The sequence below is a fragment of the Culicoides brevitarsis genome, chromosome 1, assembly GCF_036172545.1.
Source record: "Culicoides brevitarsis isolate CSIRO-B50_1 chromosome 1, AGI_CSIRO_Cbre_v1, whole genome shotgun sequence".
Lineage (NCBI taxonomy): Eukaryota > Metazoa > Arthropoda > Insecta > Diptera > Ceratopogonidae > Culicoides > Culicoides brevitarsis.
Genome location: NC_087085.1, coordinates 11,000,679 through 11,023,300, shown reverse-complemented (window position 1 = coordinate 11,023,300; position 22,622 = coordinate 11,000,679). Strand labels below are relative to the sequence as shown.

General features: G+C 30.0%; 8 protein-coding genes across 10 annotated transcripts in view; 3 read left to right on the top strand and 5 right to left on the bottom strand.

Moving 5' to 3' along the window:
• The window catches only part of LOC134838266 (phospholipase A1 VesT1.02-like), a 218,151-nt gene extending 214,310 nt beyond the window's left edge, over positions 1-3,841 (top strand). Inside the window, exon 2 of the mRNA XM_063853759.1 lies at positions 2,645-3,841. Within this exon, the coding sequence (XP_063709829.1) occupies positions 2,664-3,764 (1,101 nt within the window). The 5' untranslated portion in view covers positions 2,645-2,663 and the 3' untranslated portion in view covers positions 3,765-3,841. The remainder of the gene's footprint in view (positions 1-2,644) is intronic.
• Positions 3,842-5,258: 1,417 nt separating this feature from the next.
• Positions 5,259-6,359, top strand: LOC134837265 (phospholipase A1-like). Its single transcript, XM_063852633.1, has one exon. The coding sequence runs from the start codon at positions 5,259-5,261 to the stop codon at positions 6,357-6,359; it is 1,101 nt and encodes a 366-aa protein (XP_063708703.1).
• Positions 6,360-7,299: 940 nt separating this feature from the next.
• LOC134827225 (phospholipase A1-like) lies at positions 7,300-8,678 on the bottom strand. 2 transcript variants are annotated; one of them, XM_063839806.1, is made up of 5 exons: positions 8,645-8,678; positions 8,301-8,589; positions 8,128-8,240; positions 7,675-8,071; positions 7,300-7,618 (listed from the first exon to the last, which is right to left on the bottom strand). In XM_063839806.1, exons 2-5 carry the CDS (start codon positions 8,399-8,401, stop codon positions 7,372-7,374), a joined length of 858 nt encoding a protein of 285 aa, XP_063695876.1. In that variant the 5' UTR covers positions 8,402-8,589; positions 8,645-8,678; the 3' UTR covers positions 7,300-7,371. The 2 variants fall into 2 exon arrangements, with proteins under 2 accessions (XP_063695876.1, XP_063695875.1); XM_063839805.1 differs by having other exon boundaries at positions 8,301-8,651.
• An 849-nt stretch (positions 8,679-9,527) lies between these two features.
• LOC134837264 (lipase member H-like) lies at positions 9,528-11,086 on the bottom strand. Its single transcript, XM_063852632.1, has 3 exons — positions 11,077-11,086; positions 10,884-11,019; positions 9,528-10,335 (listed from the first exon to the last, which is right to left on the bottom strand). Exons 1-3 carry the CDS (start codon positions 11,084-11,086, stop codon positions 9,588-9,590), a joined length of 894 nt encoding a protein of 297 aa, XP_063708702.1. The 3' UTR covers positions 9,528-9,587.
• Positions 11,087-11,227: 141 nt separating this feature from the next.
• Positions 11,228-12,664, bottom strand: LOC134837263 (lipase member H-like). Its single transcript, XM_063852631.1, has 2 exons — positions 12,564-12,664; positions 11,228-11,969 (listed from the first exon to the last, which is right to left on the bottom strand). The coding sequence occupies exons 1-2, from the start codon at positions 12,662-12,664 to the stop codon at positions 11,228-11,230; spliced, it is 843 nt and encodes a 280-aa protein (XP_063708701.1).
• A 130-nt stretch (positions 12,665-12,794) lies between these two features.
• On the bottom strand, positions 12,795-14,055 carry LOC134838099 (lipase member H-like). Its single transcript, XM_063853555.1, has 3 exons — positions 13,998-14,055; positions 13,694-13,928; positions 12,795-13,638 (listed from the first exon to the last, which is right to left on the bottom strand). The coding sequence occupies exons 1-3, from the start codon at positions 14,050-14,052 to the stop codon at positions 12,897-12,899; spliced, it is 1,032 nt and encodes a 343-aa protein (XP_063709625.1). The 5' UTR covers positions 14,053-14,055; the 3' UTR covers positions 12,795-12,896.
• A 1,561-nt stretch (positions 14,056-15,616) lies between these two features.
• Positions 15,617-16,531, top strand: LOC134837262 (inactive pancreatic lipase-related protein 1-like). Its single transcript, XM_063852630.1, has one exon. The coding sequence runs from the start codon at positions 15,617-15,619 to the stop codon at positions 16,529-16,531; it is 915 nt and encodes a 304-aa protein (XP_063708700.1).
• Positions 16,532-16,555: 24 nt separating this feature from the next.
• On the bottom strand, positions 16,556-22,614 carry LOC134828181 (serine/threonine-protein kinase 11-interacting protein). 2 transcript variants are annotated; one of them, XM_063841183.1, is made up of 9 exons: positions 22,407-22,614; positions 20,717-22,318; positions 19,574-19,951; positions 19,332-19,517; positions 19,102-19,143; positions 18,435-18,872; positions 17,967-18,381; positions 17,732-17,910; positions 16,556-17,157 (listed from the first exon to the last, which is right to left on the bottom strand). In XM_063841183.1, exons 1-9 carry the CDS (start codon positions 22,495-22,497, stop codon positions 16,679-16,681), a joined length of 3,810 nt encoding a protein of 1,269 aa, XP_063697253.1. In that variant the 5' UTR covers positions 22,498-22,614; the 3' UTR covers positions 16,556-16,678. The 2 variants fall into 2 exon arrangements, with proteins under 2 accessions (XP_063697253.1, XP_063697255.1); XM_063841185.1 differs by lacking the exon at positions 19,102-19,143.
• Positions 22,615-22,622: the final 8 nt, after the last annotated feature.

Here is a 22,622-nt window from a genome sequence, read left to right as displayed (position 1 = left end):
CCATTTAGAGCAAGATTTGACAAAAATGGCTTTGACACAGTTTTTGACACAGTTTTTTTTGCTCTTGATTTAGTTTTCAAAACAAAACTATGTCAAAGAAAAAATTTTTTTTCAGTTTCAATTTTTTTGCAGTTTTGAGTTATAAAATGATTAAAAATGATAAATTAGAGCCCTCTGACAAATTTTTATCCATTTAGAGCAAGATTTGACAAAAATGGCTTTGACACAGTTTTTGACACAGTTTTTTTTGCTCTTGATTTAGTTTTCAAAACAAAACTATGTCAAAGAAAAAATTTTTTTTCAGTTTCAATTTTTTTGCAGTTTTGAGTTATAAAATGATTAAAAATGATAAATAAGAGCCCTCTGACAAATTTTGAACCATTTAGAGCAAGATTTGACAAAAATGGCTTTGACACAGTTTTTGACACAGTTTTTTTTGCTCTTGATTTAGTTTTTAAAACAAAACTATGTCAAAGAAAAAATTTTTTTTCAGTTTCAATTTTTTTGCAGTTTTGAGTTATAAAATGATTAAAAATGATAAATTAGAGCCCTCTGACAAATTTTTATCCATTTAGAGCAAGATTTGACAAAAATGGCTTTGACACAGTTTTTGACACAGTTTTTGACACAGTTTTTTTTGCTCTTGATTTAGTTTTTAAAACAAAACTATGTCAAAGAAAAAATTTTTTTTCAGTTTCAATTTTTTTGCAGTTTTGAGTTAGAAAATGATTAAAAATGATAAATTAGAGCCCTCTGACAAATTTTTATCCATTTAGAGCAAGATTTGACAAAAATGGCTTTGACACAGTTTTTGACACAGTTTTTTTTGCTCTTGATTTAGTTTTCAAAACAAAACTATGTCAAAGAAAAAAAAATTTTCAGTTTCAATTTTTTTGCAGTTTTGAGTTATAAAATGATTAAAAATGATAAATTAGAGCCCTCTGACAAATTTTTATCCATTTAGAGCAAGATTTGACAAAAATGGCTTTGACACAGTTTTTGACACAGTTTTTTTTGCTCTTGATTTAGTTTTCAAAACAAAACTATGTCAAAGAAAAAAAATTTTTTTCAGTTTTAATTTTTTTGCAGTTTTGAGTTATAAAATGATTAAAAATGATAAATTAGAGCCCTCTGACAAATTTTTATCCATTTAGAGCAAGATTTGACAAAAATGGCTTTGACACAGTTTTTGACACAGTTTTTTTTGCTCTTGATTTAGTTTTCAAAACAAAACTATGTCAAAGAAAAAAATTTTTTTTCAGTTTTAATTTTTTTGCAGTTTTGAGTTATAAAATGATTAAAAATGATAAATTAGAGCCCTCTGACAAATTTTTATCCATTTAGAGCAAGATTTGACAAAAATGGCTTTGACACAGTTTTTGACACAGTTTTTTTTGCTCTTGATTTAGTTTTCAAAACAAAACTATGTCAAAGAAAAAATTTTTTTTCAGTTTCAATTTTTTTGCAGTTTTGAGTTATAAAATGATTAAAAATGATAAATTAGAGCCCTCTGACAAATTTTGAACCATTTAGAGCAAGATTTGACAAAAATGGCTTTGACACAGTTTTTGACACAGTTTTTTTTGCTCTTGATTTAGTTTTTAAAACAAAACTATGTCAAAGAAAAAATTTTTTTTCAGTTTCAATTTTTTTGCAGTTTTGAGTTATAAAATGATTAAAAATGATAAATTAGAGCCCTCTGACAAATTTTTATCCATTTAGAGCAAGATTTGACAAAAATGGCTTTGACACAGTTTTTGACACAGTTTTTGACACAGTTCTTTTTGCTCTTGATTTAGTTTTCAAAACAAAACCATGTCAAAGAAAAAATTTTCATTTTCTTTATACCTACTTAAAATTGAATAATAAAAAAAATAAATAAATAAATTTCGGAAATGATAATTTTCAATTTGAAAAAAAAATAAAATCCCAAATAAGAAATATTTTTTTTTCCCTCAGTTTTCAAGTACATAAACTTGACTCCTTTAATATTTATTTTTTTATTTTATAACGCATTGTCTTTCTTATCTTTATTTTTTTGCGACTTTTTTTTCAAGATCAAAAAATTTCAAGTTGAAATTTTATCTGAATCTCACAAAAAAAAATCATTAATTAAAAAGGTGTGTCGTTACAAACTCTTCTTGTGTCGTCAAATTAGAACCTTATCTTTTGCCAAAAAAGATAACAAAAGTAGGAAATCCGTTACACAAATAAACACACATGAAATTCAAAGTGATAACAAAAAAAATCAAAACATGCCACGGAAAATCCTACAAAATGATGAATTGAATGGCGTCGCATCGCAGTGTTTTTTTAATTTCGAGACTTTTCTGACGTTTTAAGGTTTCCAAGTGGCTTATCGAATTTCCGGATCTTTGCCAAAAAACAAGAGATAACCAGCGGCTCCTGTTTGCGATACAAAAAATTAATTGGATGTTTATTGTTATGATTTTTTTACGGCGGGAACTTACTGCAATAATTAATTTTGTCGTAATCTTGATAGATTAGGTTTTTCTCGCGATAAAAAACATGCGAAACACACACGTTCGATAAGATAGAAGAATTTTTTTGACCGATATTGCGGGTATATAAAGTGGCATCCCGTCAATGTTTGCAGTAGATTTGCGATTGAGCTACTGAAAAGAAAAAAAAAATAATAAAAAATGATCAAATTCGTACTTTTGTCGGTATTTTTGGCGCAATTTGTCGCTGCAGGTCCCATTGAAGAAGATCACGGACCAAAATTAGAAGAAGTCAATAAATATTTGTATGGCGAACCTCATCCGGAGTGGTTGAAGTACGTTGATGACGAAGGAAAATTCGATCCAAAATTGTTGCCGAAAAGCAAAGCTCGTACTATCGTTGGTGATCTCATCATGCCCGCCTTTGATGCTGAGAAAAAGGTCAAATTTTGGTTATACACGAAAAAAGAGCCCGTTCGTCGTCAAATTTTGCTCGAAGACTTGGAATCGCTCAAAGAATCGACTTTTGATCCAACTCACCCGATCCGGTTTTTGGTGCATGGCTGGCAAAACGACGAAACATCAGACATGATTCAAATGATCAAAGATGCTTACCTCAAAAAAGCCGATTTTAACATTTTTGTCATCGATTGGGGCAAAGGCGCCAGCAGCATCAACTACTACGGAAGTCGTCATCGTGTCGGAGATGTTGCCGAAGTCGCAACTCGCTTCATCCAATTCTTAATTACGAATTTCAACGTGAAAACGAAGGACATTCAGATGATCGGACATTCTCTTGGTGCCCATATTTGCGGTTTAACAGGCAAAAACTTCGAAGACGACAAAATTTCAGTGATTGTTGGTTTGGATCCCGCTTCTCCGTTGTTCTCGGTGAAGAAATATTACAACAGATTGGATGTCGACGATGCGGAATATGTCGAAGTGATTCACACGGCAGCTGGTAGCTTGGGTTTTGACGAACCAATTGGCACAGCAGATTTTTATCCCAATTTCGGACGAAGTCAACCGGGATGCGGATGGGATTTGACGGGCGCTTGTGCTCATAGTCGTGCCTACGAGTACTTTACAGAGTCGATTTTGAGCGATGTGGGTTTCTGGTCGAATCAGTGCGGGGATTACAGCACGGAAATTAAGAAGGAAAAATGTTCGCCGACTGGAGCGGTTGTTACGCTGGGCGGAGATCCGTTGCATGTCATGAGAGCAGTTGGCAATTATCACTTGGAGACGAACAAGAATGCACCTTATGCTCTTGGGTTGACGGAAAATATTTTGAGAAATTGAGTTGGGAAATTTGTTTGCTATTATTGATAATATTTATCAGCAACGAATTTTTGTTATCTTCTTCTTTTGTAAAAAAAAATCTGAAAAATAAAAAAAAATTGAATTATTAAAAATTTTCTTTGTAATTTTTTTTTTACCTAGATTTTTTAAGATAAAAATTCAATAATTTTTTTTAACATTTTTCATATTAAGGCCGCTCCAAATGAAAATCAAAAATAAAGTCCGATGCCCCATTTTAAAATTCGAAAATTTTCTAAAAAAAAGATAAAAACTTAAAAAAAATGATTTTCAAGTAGAAAAGAAAATTTCCAAAAAATTTTTGAAAAAAATTTAATTTTTTTTGAAAATATTTTTTTTAAATTTTCTTCAAAAAATATTTTTCAAAAATTTTTTTATTTTTTTTTTTTAATTTTTTTCTAAAAGAAAAAAATCGAGAAAAAATTAAAAAAAAATTTTATTTTTCAAAAAATTTCAAAAATAAAAAAAAAACATTATTATTTAACGCTCTAAAATTTAAAAAATTTTGTCATTTGGTATTAAAATTTTATTTAAAAACTTTTTTTTTATTTTGCCCCCCCCCCCCCCATTTTATTTTAAAAAATTTTGGAGAATTTTCATTTTAAAACTTAAAAAAAAATCAAGTAGAAAGATTGATAAAAATTAAATTTTTTTAAAATTATTTAAAAAATTAAAAAATATTTTTTTTTATTTAAAAATAAAACATTCAAAATTTAAATTGATATAAAAAATAAATAAATTTTCAACACCTATTTAAAAAAATTAATCAAATGAAATTTTTCATTAAATATTTTATTAATGATTTTAAATAAAATAATAAATTTCATAAAAAGTCATAAATTAATGTTGCTATTTAAATTATCTTTAATTCTAATTTATTCTAATTATTTTTTTTATTTTTTAAAATATTTAAATTATAAAAATTTATTTTCATTATTTATATAATTAAAAAAAATTTATTTTGAATAATTTCATCAATTTAATTAATTTAATTTAATTTTTAAATTTTTTTTTTTGCTTTATTAGTTTTAGTTCTAAAATAAAAAAATTGGAAAACAAAAAAAATATTAAATTTTAATTAAATTTAAATTTAAATTAAATTAATTTTAATTTTTTTAGTTTAATTTAATTTTAAAACTATTAAATTTTTTTTTTTTATTTTTTTTTAGATTCTAAAATAAAAAATTGGAAAACAAAAAAAAATTTAAATATAAAAAAAAAAAAAAATAAAAAAAAATATTAAAATTATTAAAGCGGCGATATAAAAAAAAAGAAAAAGTTGCGTAATACTCTAATCACCAATTGAACATTTACTTACAAGCTTCCGTCGCCATATCTCACCAATAAATCAAACTTTTTATCTAATCGATAACGTCTTCAAAAAATTATAAATAACACTGATTTTTAATTTTTGCGATAGATTCTGCCAAGTGTTCTCATTTGAAGGACTTGCTAAAAAAATTTTTTTAACAAAAAATGATAATTCGCACATTTTTTGCTCTATTTTTGACGAATTTTGTCGTTTCTTCTCCGATTTCGTCAAATCCAGACCAAACTACTGCTGCTCTCAACACGTATCTTTATGGAGAACCGAATCCTGAATGGCTCAAGTACATCAACGACGATGGATATTTCGACCCGTCTTTGATTGAAGACAAAGAAACTCGTCAACGGATCGCTTCCAACTTCACCGATGAACTGCGACTCGATTTTAATGCCGTAAAAGATGTCAAATTTTATCTTTACACGAACAAAGAACGTTCCCGAACGGAAATCGCAATCGAAAATTTGGTATCTCTCACAAATTCGACGTTTGATGCCGCAAATCCAACGCGATTTTTGATCCACGGATGGCAAGATAGCGAAGATTCGAAGAGAATTCAACCCACAAAAGATGCTTACCTCGAAATTGGTGATTTTAACGTCATTACCGTCGATTGGAGTAAAGGTGCTAGCAGTTTAAATTACTACACGTCACGTCATCGCATCGAAGATGTTGCCGGAATCGTTCGTCGTTTCATCGTTTTCATCGTACAAAATGCCGGAGTCACCGTTAGTCAACTTCAGGTCGTTGGACATTCACTCGGAGCGCACATTGCGGGTCTCACGGGAAAATACTTGCATGTCGGAAAGCTTCCCGTGATCGTTGGACTGGATCCAGCGTCGCCTCTGTTCTCGATGAAAAACGAAAAAGGTCGTTTGACGCCCAACGATGCCGAATATGTCGAAGTTATTCACTCGAACGGGGGTCAACTTGGCTTTTTGGAGCCTATTGGGACGTCAGATTTCTATCCAAACTACGGCAGAGATCAGAAAGGATGCGGCGTTGATTTGACAGGCGCTTGTTCCCACAATCGCGTTTGTACGTTCTTTGCCGAGTCGATTGTGACGGAAGTTGGCTTCTGGGCGTATCAATGCGAGGATTTTAACGATATCAAAAAGAAAAAGTGCAAAATTACGAATATTTTGTGTGAAATGGGAGGAGAACCGTTGAAGACGACACGAGCTATCGGAAATTATTATCTGGAAACGAACAAAAAGAAGCCTTACGCTATGGGACTTGTTTATGAAACATGATTTGCAAGAAAATTTATCAAAAAAATTAAATTTGAATAAAACAATAAAATAATTAAAAAAGTAAAAAAGGAAGTTCTCAATTAAAAAAAAAAACTCGAAAAAAGATTTTTCTTATCTTTTTAACATTTTCTAGAACTAGATTAAGCTTTTAGGCCGCTCCAATTTTTTTTGAACTTTTTATCCCATGCCCCATGCCCAAATCAAATGGAGCAAAATAAAAAAAAAATAAAAATTTCATCAAAAATGACCGTTTTTTGGTCTGTTTTCGTCATTTTTCAAGAAATTTTTAAAATTTTTTTTTTAAATTTTAATTTTGTTAAACTTTTGTATTAAACATTATAGGTATGTATTTTTACAAGAATTTTCTTCTATAATTTTTTTTCTAAAATCGTTAAACTTATGTTTTCATTTTTTTTTTTTTTTTTAATTTTTTTTAAAAAATTTTTTTTAATTTAATTTATTTAAAAAATTATTTTTTAATAAAAAATTATTTTTTAATTTTTATAATTAAAAAAAATATTTTTTAATTTTTTTTATAAAAAAATTATTTTTTTAATTTTTTAGATTAATTGCTCTGAAATCAATTTTAAATAAAGAAATTTTCAATGTAATGAATTTACAATTACAATTACAGAACAATTTATTTTTTTTTTTTGAACCCCCCAATTTTGGAAAAAAAAATATTTTGGGACAAAAAGTTTTAAAAAAATTTTGAGCGGTCTTATTGACATTGAACGATAATAAAATGGAACGTGAGTAGATCGTGCTAAGATAATATTGTTAATTTTTTATTTTTTTTTTTGCATTCAATTCTCATGCGAAATCGACCAGATATGAATGGAAATCATCTTTAGAAAAAATATTTATTTAATTTTAGGCTTAAAACTGATCAAAAATGGGTTGAAATTGACTTGAGAAAAAAATCGACCAAATATGAAAACCTCAAATTTGAAAAAATGATAAAATTTAATTAAAAATAAATATTTTTTAGTCTAAAAATGAAAATTAATTTTCATGAAAATCGCGTTTGTTCAGTAACTTCCTCCGAATACTCCAGAGGTCCCATTGCATAAGGGTAAGTTGCGTGCGTTTCGAGTTTGTAAGATCCCCGAGCCTTTCCCAAATTTCCTGGCTCGCCTCCCATCATCACAGCTTTGCGTTCTATGTCAAATGTGTCATCAAATGCCTCGTTATCTTCCAACGGAACGCCATAAAATCCCGTTTCGCTGTTGATACTTTCACTCCAATACGAAATCGATCTAAAAAAAAAATCAAATGAAAATCAATTTCGAAGAAAAAAAATTCAAATTTCAACCTCATATGCGAGCAGCTCGTCAATAAATTGCATCCTGGTTGCACTTTTCCGCCATTCGCATAAAAATCCGCATATCCAATTGGTTTTCCGAAGCCTTGGTATGACGTGTGAAGCACTTCGACGTATTTCGCGTCATGCACATCAAGTCGCTCTCGAGGTTGCCACGTGAAGAACATCGGTCCAGCTGGATCCAATCCATAAATTACGGGAATTTTCAGCTTTGTGACAGTTTTTCCGGCGATTCCGGCAATGTGAGCACCCAACGAATGCCCAATGAGATAAATATCGGATGTGGAAATGTTTGTTTTTTCAACGAGAAAGTCGATAAATTTAGCGAGAAACGGTCCAACTTGGAAGATTGCACTGCGAGCTTTGAAGTAATTTGGAGTGTCGGCGCCTTGGATGGAGAAAAATGTTAAATTTTGTTAAAAACGGGGAGAAATTGAGACTTACCGACACTCCAATCAAGTGAAATGACATTAAATGCACCTTTTTGTAAGTAAGCTTTACGACCTAATTGTCCCAACATTCCATCTCCGTGATCAAGCCATCCATGGATAAGAAATCTAAAAAAAAAAATATTTTTTTAAAAAATATGCAATGAACATCACATTAAAAATTCATACCGAACTGGCAATTTTTCATTAAAATATGAGTTTTTTACACTTTTTATGTCATCAAGTACTAAAATATCAGCTTCATCTGGATTTAATCGAGTAAAAAGCATGAATTTACAATCTCTTTGAGGGACAAAGTCTTGTACGGGACTTTCACTGAAAAGTTTTTCTTCATTTTTAGTTTCTTCCGTCGACTGAACTTCAGTAGATTCTTTCGTTAAATTGTCTTTGTCTTCAAATTCTTGTTGGAAATCGTACTTGAAGTACGACGCACTGTTTCGTTTCGTTGAAACAATCACTGAGAACATTTTTCGTAGAATAAACCACCAAAGAATAATAAAATTTACAATTACGCTGTTCCTAAATCCGTATATCAAAGGGTGTTTCATCGTGGTTTATTGTAAACTAATAAAAAATAAAATAACAACAAAAAATAAATCATGTTTGTTATCTTTACAAAATTTTAGATAATAATTAAAACTTGCATTAGTTCAAGTGATTTGAGCGCATTTTCAGAAAAAATTAAAAATATTAAAAAATAACGTGATTTATAGAAAAAAGATTCATTTTGGTCAAAATTATTAAATTTTTTAGTTTTTCAGCTTGACATTGATCAAAAATTACAGAAATTGCCTTTGGAAGTCTTTTTGATGGTTCTCAAGCTTGAATATTGAAAAATAAAAAAATACGTAATTTTCATTTTGAGAGCCCATTTGATGGTTTTCAAGCTTGAAATTGATCAAAAGTTATGAAAAATGCCTTTGGATGTCTTTTGGATGGTTCTCAAGCTTGAAAATTGAAAAATAAAAAATACGTAAAAAATACGTAATTTTCATTTTGAGAGCCCATTTGATGGTTTTCAAGCTTGAAATTGATCAAAAGTTATGGTTCTTTAGCTTGAAAATTGATAAAAAATACGTAAAAGTAATTTTCCTTTTGAGAGCCCAATGCCTTTTGAAAAAGTTATGAAAAATGCCTTTGGATTGGATGGTTCTCAAGCTTGAAAATTGAAAAATAAAAAATACGTAAAAAATACGTAATTTTCATTTTGAGAGCCCATTTGATGGTTTTTAAGCTTGAAATTGATCAAAATTAATTAATTATCCACTTAAAAAAAGTAATTTTTGTACTTAAATATTTCTTGTTTTCAAAATACTGACAGACACCTAAATGCTCAAATCTTAATTTTTTTCAAATGAAAAAAAAGATTAGATAAGATAAGATATCGACGTTGTCAGATAAGAATATTCTAAAAATTGAGGCCAAATTTTGTTTTGTTTGATTTGTTTACAAATTTCATTTAAACTTTACGTTCCCAAGAGCGAACGGCATTGTGTCGCTAGTTTGAAAATAATAAACTCCCCGAGCTTTTCCCCTATTTCCGGGTTCTCCTCCCATTTTAATCCTTCGCTTTCCTTTCCTTTTCGTGCATTTCCTCCTTTGAATATCCTCGTAACTCTCACACGGATCAGCCCAAAAGCCCTTTGCACTCGTCAGCGATTCAGCCCACAAGAAAATCGATCGTCTATGATGACAACCCAAGTCATAAAGAAGGCATCCTGGTTGAAAGGCTCCATAATTTGCGTAAAAATCAGCGGTGCCCAATGGTTCACGGAATCCCTGAAGGACATCCGTGTGAATTACTTCGACATATTCCGCGTCATTTTCGTTCAGTCTGCCATCCGGATCGTCTAACGAGAATAACGGACCTGCGGGATCAATGCCAAAAATTACGGGAATTTTGCCACTTTTGATATTTTTTCCGACAATTCCTGCCATGTGCGCTCCCAGACTGTGTCCGATGAGATAAACGTCGGATAATTGCATTTTGCCTTTGAATGTTTCCAAGAGACATTCGATAAATTCAGCAATTAGTGAGCCGATTTGGAAAATTCTCTCGATAGCCAAGATGTAATTAAGAGTTTTAGCTCCGTGATACCAATCAATGACAATTACGTTGAAATTTCCCAAAATTCGATATCCGATTTCGCCGTAATTGCTCACCGCGCTACTTGGACTTGAACGAAATCCGTGAATTATGATTCTGGAAAATGAAAAAAAAAGAATAACATTAAATTAATTTAAAATTTAATTTAATTTAGTTAAAATTTTTTTTTTTTTTAATAAATTATAATAAAATTAAATAATTTATTAAATTCAATGAAAAATTAAAACAATTAAATATATTTATATATTTAATTAAATATATAAATTAAAGTTTAATTTTCAAATAATTTTTTATCATTTGAAATTTTTTGTTAATTTATAGAATTTACATTTAAGATTTTCAAAATTAAAATCCGAACAATTCAATAGAAAATATTAATATAAAAAATTAAATAAATTTTTTCAAAAGAAAAAATAAATAGGTGCCTAAAAAATAAAAAAATCAAAACCAGAATTTAAAAAAATAAATTTAATTATTTATTCAAAAAAATATATCAAAACTTGAATCAAAAAAAATAATTAATTATTTTAATTTTTATTCAATTATTTTGTTTTGCTTAGGATTTTCGACTTTTTTTTTAATAAAAAATTAATAAAAAGTTCAAAATAAATTTTAAGCAATTTAAAAATTATTTAAAATTTTACCTTACTGGATCTCCCGGAGTAAAATTTGATTTCAATAAACCTCGAGAATCACAAAAATCCAATTCTTCAGAGTCCCAACCGTTTTTCGGGTTACGAAGTAGATATCTGGTAGTCTCTTTCGCGTCATATTCTTCTTCTGCATTTATGAAAAAAATAAATTTTGTATAAAAAATGAAGAGAAAATAAAAATAACGAGCTTTCATTTCGACAATTCTCAAAAAACTGCGTCGAAATTGCAAATTTTGTAGATAATATCAAATAATTTGTGTTTAATTGTTCATCAGCAATTAAATATAATTAAATTTTATCAAATATTAACACACGAGCCAACATTTTAAATGAGTTTAAATGTCTCCAAGGGCAAAAGGTTTTTGGTTTGCTGTTTTCACGTAATAAATTCCTTTAGCTTTTCCTTTATTTCCGGGTTCTCCTCCCATTTTTACTTTTTTTCCGCCGTTAAAAGTGCAATTTTTCTTCCAAATATTTTCGTAACTGTCACACAAATGCCCCCAAAAGCCTTTTTCCGTAATTAAAGACTCTCCCCAATAATAAGCCGCTGTTACATGATTACAAGCACTGTTAATTTCAGCACCACATCCGGGTTGTTTGACTCCCCAATTCGGATAAAAATCTGCTGTTCCCAAAGGTTCACTAAAACCTTGCATGCCGCCATCTGTGTGAATTACTTCAACGTATTCCGCGTCATTTTTATCCAATCTTTTGTCGGGATCATGAATTGAAAATAAAGGACCTGCAGGATCTAAGCCATAAATTACGGGAATTTTTCCACTTTTCATATTTTTTCCAACAATTCCAGCTAAATGAGCTCCAAGGCTGTGACCGATGAGATAAATGTCGGATATTTTCATCTGATTTTTGAACGTTTTTAAGAGAAATTCAATAAATTCAGCAATGAAAGGTCCGATTTGGAAAATTCTTTCAACAGCTAAAATGTAATCTGGAGTGTTTGCTCCTTTGGACCAATCAATGATAATGACGTTAAATTCTCCGAGAGATTTGTATCCTTGAAGACCGAGAGTGTTAACGACGGCATTTGGTCCATCATGATATCCGTGAAATAGGATTCTAAATAAAAATAAAGAAAAATAATTAAAAATCGATAATTAAAAAATTAATTTAATTATTTAAATAATTAAAATAATAAAAAATTTAATTAATTAAATTATATTTAAAAATAATTAAATTAAAATCGATGAATAAAGAAATAAAATTAAAAACAAAAAATTAAAAGAAATTTTTAAGAAAGAGAATTAATATTTTTAATTTTTTTAGTATTAAAAATTTGATTTAATAATTAAAATAATTTAGAATAATTTAATAATTCAGTAAAAATTAAATTTATTTTAATACTAAATTAAAATAAATTTATAAAAAAAATAAATTAAAAAATAATTTAAATATTATTAAAAAAAATATTAATTAATAAAAATTAACTTGATTTTAAAATAGATAATAAATAAATATTTTTTTAAATAAATATTTGTTAAAATGTTATTTACGATTTTTTTTTAATTTAAAATAAAAAAAATACTTTAAAAAAATAATTTATAATTTAAAAGAAATCCTCAAAAAAATCTATAATTTTAAGAATTTTTTTATGTTTCCGCTCATTTACTTCTAAATTTATTTTAAATTTTAAAAAAAATATTAAACCCTTACCTCACTGGATTTCCAGGTTTAAAATTCGAATCCAATAAACTTTTATTATTACAAAATTCAATAATTTCTGGTTCATTCCAATTTTTAGAAGTGTAAAACATGAATTTTATATCACTTTTTGGATCAAATTCGTCATTTGTGAAAATAAAATTAACATAAATTGTGCTAAAAATTAAAAATATTGAGAAAATACGTGTTATCATGTTGAAATTTTTCTATCAACTGATATGAAAAAAAAAATTAACATGACGGGAAACAAAAATTAAAATTTAAATTGAGCAATTTTATTGAAAGTTTATAAAAATATCACACACTTGACGTTAGAGAGCAGTTTTAATTGTCTCCAAGAGCAAAAGGTTTTTCTTTTCCCGTTTTTAGGTAATAAATTCCATTTGCTTTTCCTTTATTTCCCGGTTCGCCTCCCATTTTTATCCTCTTTTCACTGACAACGGTGCAATTTTTCTTCTTGATCCCATCGTAACTCTCACACAAATCCGCCCAGAATCCTTTTTCGCTCGTCAACGACTCGCCAAAGTAATAAGCAGACCGTTGATGACTACAAGCCCCGTCCAAATCCATTCCGCATCCGGGCTGTTTGATTCCCCAATTCGGATAAAAGTCTGCCGTACCCATGGGTTCTCGCATTCCTTGCAAACCGCCATCCGTGTGAATTATTTCCACATATTCCGCGTCATTTTTATCGAGTCTCTTATCTGGATTGTCAATTGAGAACAACGGAGCTGCCGGATCGAGTCCATAAATTGCCGCAATTTTTCCTTGTTTCATATTTTTGCCCACAATTCCAGCCAAATGCGCACCCAGACTGTGTCCGATAAGATAAAAATCCGACAATGCAACCTTATCTTTGAACGTTTCCAACAAACATTCGATAAATTCGGCAACCACGGGACCAATTCGGTAAATTCTGTCTTTGGCCAGCATGTAATTTAGTGTGTCAGCACCTTTGGACCAATCAACGACAATGACGTTAAAATTTCCAAGAGCTCGATATCCTTGACGACTGACAGAACTCACGATGGAATTTGGTCCGTCACGAAATCCGTGAATAATTACTCTAAAAAAATTTGAAAAAAATTAAATTTTTATTAAAAAATTATTTTTTTTCTTACCTCACTGGATTTCCGGGTACAAAACTCGACTGAAGCAAACTTTGTTCGTTGCATAATTCAATATTTTCCGGTTCATCCCAATTTTTCGAAGTGTACAAGAGAAATTTTGTGTCCTTTTTTGCATCAAATCCGTATTCTTCATTTGCATTCGGGTCATCTGAGAGCTCATAAGCATCTATGAAGAAAATTTTATTGCCAGACTCTTCGTCAATTTCGTACAAAGTGTAACCGTTACCTGTGAAAATATTCGAAATTTTAGTTAATCCAAGAAATTTACTGAGATTTCTTACGAAAAGGAACGTACAATGGACACAAATTGAATAAAAAATAAACAAAGCTGAGAAAATGCGTCGTTTCATGATGACAGCTGTGAGGTGACTGAGTATCGTCATGACAATTTGTATTTACTTAGTTTGTAGTTATGAATGAAAAAGATAAAATTTGTGAATGTGTTTGTGTGTGATGTATTAAACGATGAGCTCAGTCGTTAAAATTTTAGGCACGATCAGAAAACGACAGGGAGTGAATTTAATTCTAAATGCGATAAAATTGCATGAATTTGCTTAGAAAGTAATTGGGTTAAGGTTTTTTAATTGTTATTTTTAGAAATTAGAAAAACGTTAGAATTACACTTTTACGATTATTTCACTTAATTGTAATGAAAATGTTTGTGAAGGAGGCGACAGGTATTTTTCTTTTAATTTTAATTCTTTTTTTATATTTTTTTATTGATTTATTATTATTATTATTCATTTTTGATAAGACAGCATAAAATATTTTTAATTTTTAAAATTCTATTTTTTTATCTTAATTTTTTTTTAATTTTATTTTTATTCATTTTTACCTTTTTCTTTTTTTAAAATAAATATGATTTTTTTAAATTAAATTAAAAAAGGAACAATTTTTGGGTAATTTTATTAATTTTCTTTATTTTTTTTATTTTTATTTTGTAACAAAAAATGTTAATTTTAGTATTTATTAAATTTATATTTAACTAGAAATTATTTAATTTTTAAAAATATAATTAATTTAAAAAAAAAATTAATGAAAATATAAATTAATTTTAATTTTAAATTAAGAATTTAAGTATATTTTTTTTTTGAATTATTTTTTTATGTTATTAAAAATTATTTATTTTAATTTTTATTATTAATTTTCTTAAGCTTTTAATAATTTTAGAAATAATTTTAATTAAAGATACTTTTAACTCGTTTATGTTGATTTTTTATTTAAATAAAATTAAAATTTAATTTAAAAATTTTTTCAATTAATTTTTTTATATCTTTTTTTTCTGAAAAGTGCTTAATAATAAAAAAAATTTATTTTTAAATGTCCTAAAATTACAAAAAATTTTTTAATCAAAACATCCTTTTTTTTCTGAAAGTATTTTCAATAAATCAAAAATATTTCAAATTAATAATTTGATAACAGCCAATTACAAAAAAATTATTTTTTTTTAATCAAAATAGGTTTCAGAATTGTTTTCACAAAAAATTTCCATTATAATTTTATAATCCAAAAATCACAAAAAAATTTTTAAAAATTTTAAATAATTTTTAATTAAATAATAATTAATTGAAATGATAAATTTTTTCAGAACGATGTCTTTTGACTTTTTTTTTGAATTTTTCATATTTCCAAAAAACTTCTCGAACAAGAAGCTTAAAATTTATCAAAAAATTCTTAAAATGACAATATTGTTTAAATCACTGTTTTTGATTAATTTATCTGTTAATCTTATCTTTGCCAAAAATTGTCTATAAAACCAATTAAATTCATATTTTTCAATCAGTTTCTGCCTTAACTTAGACCTCAACTTAAAAAAAAAAATTAAAAATGAAATTTTTATTTATTTTCGTCGCATTTATTGCCTTATCACAAGGTTCTGTTCTTCCAACCGAAGTTCTTCGAGACTTGGAAATGATGTTTGGCACGAAATTTGAAGACATCCCAATCGCTGACGACGCAACAACTTTTAAATTCGACGCTTATCGTGACGTAGAATTCGAACTTTACACGACAAAAAATCCAAAAATTTTTCAACGAGTCTTAATTGATGATCAAAAGTCACTTTTAGCTTCAAATTTCAATCCTGCTCATCCAACGCGCTTGATAATTCACGGCGCTAGTACAAATGGCACAAGTGAGTCGATCACCTACCCGCGTAACGGATATTTAAAACGTGGCGATTTCAACGTTTTTGGCGTCAATTGGGGCAAAGGATCGTCATTTTCTCTCAAATTACCAAAACGAATGAAAGCTGTCGGAGAAATTGTTGCGAAATTTATTTATTTTCTGATTCGCGAAGGAGGCGCTTCAATGGATGACATGGGAATTGTCGGGCATTCCGCAGGTGCAAATATCGTTTCGTTCGTTGGAAAATCCACAAATGGAGACTTACCTTTGCTCGTGTCACAAGATCCGCCGCGATCTTTTTCGAAACATTTCTACGGAAAATCGCTTCCTGAAAAATCTGACGCCAAATATGTCGAAGTTCTTCACACCGCAGCGAGAAAAAATTCGATTTTCACCCGTGAAGCTGTCGGTCATGCCGATTATTATCCAAATGGAGGCGCCGATCAACCGTATTGCAAACGATTTACAGGAAATGATCGAGATTATTGCAATCACATGATCGCCATCGCCTATTTCGCGGAAGCAATTGCATCAGAAAAAGGATTTTGGGCGAAAAGATGCAAAACGTGGGTCGGCATCGACGAGGGAAAATGCGAATTTGACGGAGTTGTGAAGAAAATGGGCGGCGAACCCGTCGACAAGACACCGGGAGTCTTTTATCTCGAAACTGAGGAAGATTATCCCTTCGCCAAAGGAATTTAAAAACAAAAAAATTATTCATAGTAATTCATTTTTCGCTATATTTACATAATGACATAATGGTTAAAATTCAAACAACATCGAAAAAAATTGGTTCAAAAAATTTTTTTTGTAAAATTTTCGGTGAGGAAACAAAATTTCAACAAACACCTAATTTTTGCTGTTATTATTACTGCTGATTTTCGTTAAAGGCACACTGAAGATTTTCTCCCAACATTGGCTCACGGTCTCGAAAGCACTCTCACTCGAATTTTCCGTTTCGAATGTCAATCTCCACGTTTCTTCGACAGGTTCGTCTGTTGCCTCGTCCATAAAGTTAAATTGCAACGTTTGCGCATCCACGTCAAGGACTTCGATTAAATTGCTCATCGATTGTGAGAAATCGACCTGAATCGTTGTTTCGCTGGCCGAAAACCATTTTAAATTGCTCGAGGAGATAAAAAGTCCCGATTCACTAACAACGAATGCACAAATGTCAGAATTTAGTTTCTGATCTGCTTTGTCAGCGGAAAATTTCTTCAGAAACGAGAGGATGTAGACTTTTTGATGACTCGCGATGGAATTTAATTTTTGCATTAAATCCTCTGATATGCGGTATTCGATGGAACAGGTTTGGGGAAGTGCGTTTTCTAAAAAGAAAAAAAATTAAAATTATTTTTTTAAAATTTTTTTTAAATTAAATTTTAAAATAATTTTTTTTGAATTTTTTAAATTAATTTTTAGATTAAATTTTTTAAATTATTTAAATTTTTAAATTTTTTTTAATTAATTTTTTTTCAAATTTTTTTTTTAAATTTTTAAATAATTTTTTAATTAAATTTTTTTAAATTGAATTTATAATTATTTTTTTAATTAATTTTTTTTTCAATTTGAATTTTTTAAACAATTTTTTTTAATTTGATTATTTTTAAATTTTTTTTTTAATTAATGATTTTTTCAATTTAAATTTTTTAAATTATTTTTTAATTTTAATTTTTAAATTTTTTTTTTTTTATTTTTTTTAATTTTTAAATTTTTTTTTTAATTAATTTTTTTTTCAATTTGAATTTTTTTTTAAAATTTTGATTTCTTTTGTTTTATTTTTTGAAATTTAATTTTTTTTTTAGTTTAAGTTTTCAAGTTTTTTAACAAAATTTCTTTAAATATTTATTTTGTTCTAAATTTTAATTTAAAAAATTATTTTTTTGATAAAAAAAATCTTACCTGTCGCGAAAAACAACAATAAACTATCGGTTCTCATGATATCAAACAACAATAGATGCACATTTCCGATGCCACGAATGGTAAAAGTGATACCCGTTTTAAAGGGAAGTACCCGAGCTGTTATTATTCGATCATTTGTTCCCGAAATGAATCTTTTTAACCATAACGAGGGATCGTCACTGCAAGAAAAATTTAAAATTATTATTTTTTTTTATTTTTAAGGTAAATTTCTCACCATTCCGCTCGAGTTTGCTTCAAAATATAAAATTTCGTCGTAGAAATGACAAATAAGCAATCAAATCCTTGCAAATTTCCCTCCGCTGTACTTTCGTCAAACACACGTGCCTTCGTGAGCCACATCAACATCTCTCCGTCATCTTCGAAAATGTTTTGGAACAAATATAGTTTCAGTCGATGATCCACTTGACTGAAATCCGTATACGAAAAGACATAAGGTTCGGTAAGCTCCGCCGAAACCTCCGTCTCTTTTGATTTATTGCCTTTTAGGAGTTTATTGGACTTGAGGAAGTCATTGAACATCGTTCCTATCACAGATGTCACTTCATTTTTGGATGGCGTGGATACATTTTGATTGTTTATTGTTGAATTTTCATCCGTCGTCGTCGTGCCGTTGTTCGTTAATGTCTCATCTGAAACGAAATTTCATCAAAAATCAACAAAAAAAATTATTTTTAAAATTTACCTTGATTTTGCTCATAAGCAGTACAGATGCTATCAGTTACCGAACCGGATGAGCTGCTTTCCGTCAATAATGGTAAATTTTTATTTGGTAACACAGCCGTTTGGGTAGTTGCCTCACTCTTGACGACACTTTCCTTGCCGTTTTCTTGCGTTTCCCGCTCTTTCGAGCCCAAACTGTAAATTGTGTCGAGCCCTTGCGGCATTTCCAACTCTGAAAATGGCAAATTTCGCCTTTCCTCGGAATGTTTCCGACTCGAGTGCAAGCTGTCGAGCACTTCGATGCTACTTTGACTCGGATTGCTGAGCACTTCGATGTCGGAATCGTTGCCTTGAAAGTCCATGTCACGATCAGAGGGACCACTGCCCGCGATACTGCGATTCGAGTCGAACGAACTTTCGGATTTGGAAATTTTCGAGCATGATGATGAGTCGCCAGATGCTAAAATTGGACAAAAAATCATTAAAAAAAGGTAAAAAAAAATTTTTTAAGACTATTTTTTACAAAATTTATTTTTAAAAGCATGTTCTTTGATTTTTTTTAAGAAATTTAATTTTAATTTGTTAGTTTTCATGCCAAATTTCACTTTTTTACCAAAGTCCATGCCTTTTAATACCAAAAATTCACTTCAAAAAAATAATAAAAAATGAAAATCCAAAGAAAATCTTACGTATTAATTTCTTTGCTTTTACTGCGGAATCCCTTGACAGTGCTTTACAGTGTTCACGATATTTATTTGCAAAAATGTACAGAAAATACCATCAAAAAAAAACCACCAAGAGATAAATTTTTTGTTAGTTTTGTTGAAAAATTACAGCAAAAATGTACGATTTATATGCAAAAAATCTAAATTTTTCACACACATGCAAAGAAAAATCATGCAAAAAATGAATTTCTTACCCATGCTGCTTCGAGAATCGCTTTTCGGTAATTTAAATTCAGCTGCTTCGTCTTTTATTGTCGGTTGATCGGCCTCGTCGCCAGATTTTGATGGTTTTTCTTTCAGCGTTAGCTGAGGACTGTATTTGTTAGGTGCCTCCGTTATTTCAATCACATAGCTGCTCTTACATTCAGGGCAAAATATTTCTAAAAACGAAAAAAAATATTTTAAAATATAAAAAATTAAGTTTTAAATTGTTTACCTTTATTCGTCATCTTATCCTCCCTCGAGAATTGGGCAATACAAACCGCACAACGATACAATTTTTGGTTCATTTCGTTCAGGGGACGTTGTTCGAGATGTTTTCGCAGCAAATGAACCAATTTTTCACACGAACTTTTGTCCAAACGATAATTTCTTAGTTTTTTATTCTTTTTTACAGTGTCAAACTGTAAGGAAATGACGTCACTTTTGACCCTTTCGCAACTCAACAAGCTCTTTAGACTCCATTTGGTGAACGTTCCTCCTGATAAAGTGTCGCGTTCACGAATATTTCGCTCGGAAATTACCAAAAATATTTCTTCTTCGGTTTGTTCGTTCACAACGATGTACGTGACTTCGTCGTCTTCAGGGTCAGAAACTAAAAAATATTAAAAATTATTAAAATTTAATTGAAAAATATAAAAATTTTAAATATTCTCGATTTTTAAGATCTTTCAAAAAAACGAAAGTTCATCGAATAATTTTGAGAATCAATTTTTTAAAATAAAATAAATAAATATTTTAGTCTTAAATAATTATTAATTTTGAAAAAAAGAAAAAATTGAAAATTTTGACCTTCAAAAAATTTTTTTAGATATTTTTTTTTAAATTTGAAAATTTTCTTAAAATTTGGTACTCAAAATTTCAATAAATTTTCTTAAAAAAAATTGTTTACGAACAATTTTGACCTTCAAAAAATTTTTTAGATAATTTTTTTCCAAATTAATTTTTTTTTTTAATTTTTGATGCTCAAAATTTCAATAAATTTTCTTAAAAAAATTATTTACGAACAATTTTGACCTTCAAAAAATTTTTTTAGATAATTTTTTTCCAAATTTGATTTTTTTTTTAAATTTTTGATGCTCAAAATTTCAATAAATTTTCTTAAAAAAATTATTTACGAACAATTTTGACCTTCAAAAAATTTTTTAAAATTTTTGATGCTCAAAATTTCAATAAATTTTCTTAAAAAAATTATTTATGAACAATTTTGACCTTCAAAAAATTTTTTTAGATATTTTTTTTCAATATTTGAAATTTTCTTAAATTTTTGATGCTCAAAATTTCGATTAATTTCTTTAAAAAAAATTTTTTTGAAAAATTCGAAAAATTTTTAAGTTATTTTTCATTTTCAAAAACTTACTTGTTACTTCTGGTTCAGGATCTGGCTCCGAAATCGAAGCATTAATCGTTGTTTCTTGCTCCAACGTGCTTTCCAACACCGATTTATAATCCGACCTCGTTTCATTCCCCGAAACGCTTTGATAGTCCGTTTCAATTCCCGTTTCTCCGCCCGTCGATTGATCATTATTCACCAAAGTTTCGTCGTCATTCGGCGTCGATGTCCTAAAATTCATGTCTGTCGATAGCTGCGACGACGTCATCTCCGCTTGCAATAAACTGTCAATAAACGCCTTATTTTTCTCCGCTTGTCCCTTCGACTCGAACCCAACGACAGTTTTAATTATCTCCCCACTCGTATTTTGCAACCATTGACTCCCAAATTGCTCCCTCAACGTTTCCATTTGCTTTTTCGTTTCGAGATGCTCCGTATTTCCCTCCAAACTGCGTCTCTGATCCTTTTCGAGTGACGGCGACGGTTCACTTGCGATTTTTGCTTCCCGTACTTTAACCCTTCGCTGTTGCGAAATCATCGATGCTGAAAGGTCTTCGGGAATGCTATCGTTAAATTTACCTTCCAAGCCCCCAAAACTGGATGAAGTTGATTTTACACTTCCAACAGGGGTATCTCCGCCATACATGTTCCTGCCGAAGAGATTGACACGAATCATGTTACTTTCCGACGGTTTCGAGCGCAAAATGGGACAATAATGCTCGTAAACGCCCGTTAAGCCTTTTTCCGTGGCAGACAAGGGCTCGCCATCCAAACAAAATTTCACAGTTGACGTATTTTTGTGCAAATATCGCGCCGTTGCCTGTCGATGCTTCGGATGACACGAAAGCGGGTTCTCCGAAAGGTTCAATTCTTGCAGGGCAACTAACGCGGTTAAGGGAATTAACTTTCCATGTTCGATTAGGCAGTTGCACGAGAGGTCAAGCACCATCAGAGCATCCAAATTGGTGACTTCGAGGATGTCTTCGATGTAATTCGCAACAATGGACAACGTTTGAAGCTTTCGATAGACGTCTGGATGAAAAATTGGTATCCTCGTAAGTCGATTATAGCTTAAATTTACATTTTTTAGATTTGGCAAACATCGAATCGGTGCAATATCCACTAATTGGTTGTGACTCAAGTTCAGTGTCTCCAGATATGGCGTATATTCGAACGAATGATCGAGCACTTTTAGATTATTATACGAAAAATCCGCCGTTTTCAGGTCATTCCACAAAAATCCCGTCGCTGTAGCATCGCCGCCGCATTCCACAAGCAACTCCCGTATCCCTTCGCTTAAACCACGTATGCAAATTAGCTGCACCAAATGCGCCCGAAATTGCTGCAAGCCAACGACTTTTTTCGCCGAGACTTTTTGCAATTCGATCGTCTTGAGATTAACAAATTTCGAGATGTCAATTTGACCTTCAAACTTTTCGTCATCCGCATAGCGACCCGTGATGCTGAGCGTCACCGTTTTCTGCACAAAGTCATAAATAAACTGCAAGTCACGAAAAACGTCAGATTTGGCATCCGACGGGCGAATGACGCGAAACCCAAAGGGACTCTCGTCGGATGCCGTGTCAATGATTAGCGTGAAGGAGTCATTCAGGGCACGCAAAAGTGTTCCTGCAACGAGAAATTGGATGGAAATGGTAATTAATGACGAGTGATGATGCTATAAAAGGCTTAATTGAGGGTTTTCGTGAAGAATTACCTGAAAGCGTTAATTTATATTCGTTGTTTAGCACTTTGTCCCCCTCGCTCTTCAGTAATTTGGCCAATTTTGTTATTTTTTGTGGGTCCATTTCATGTTTTTTTGTATTTTTTATGTGTTGTTTTGCTTAAATTGTTGTTTTTTATGACTGCCAGCTGACTTCAGATGCCCAGCGAACATGAGTGAAAACGCCCATCGCATTTTCGCCCAGCTGAC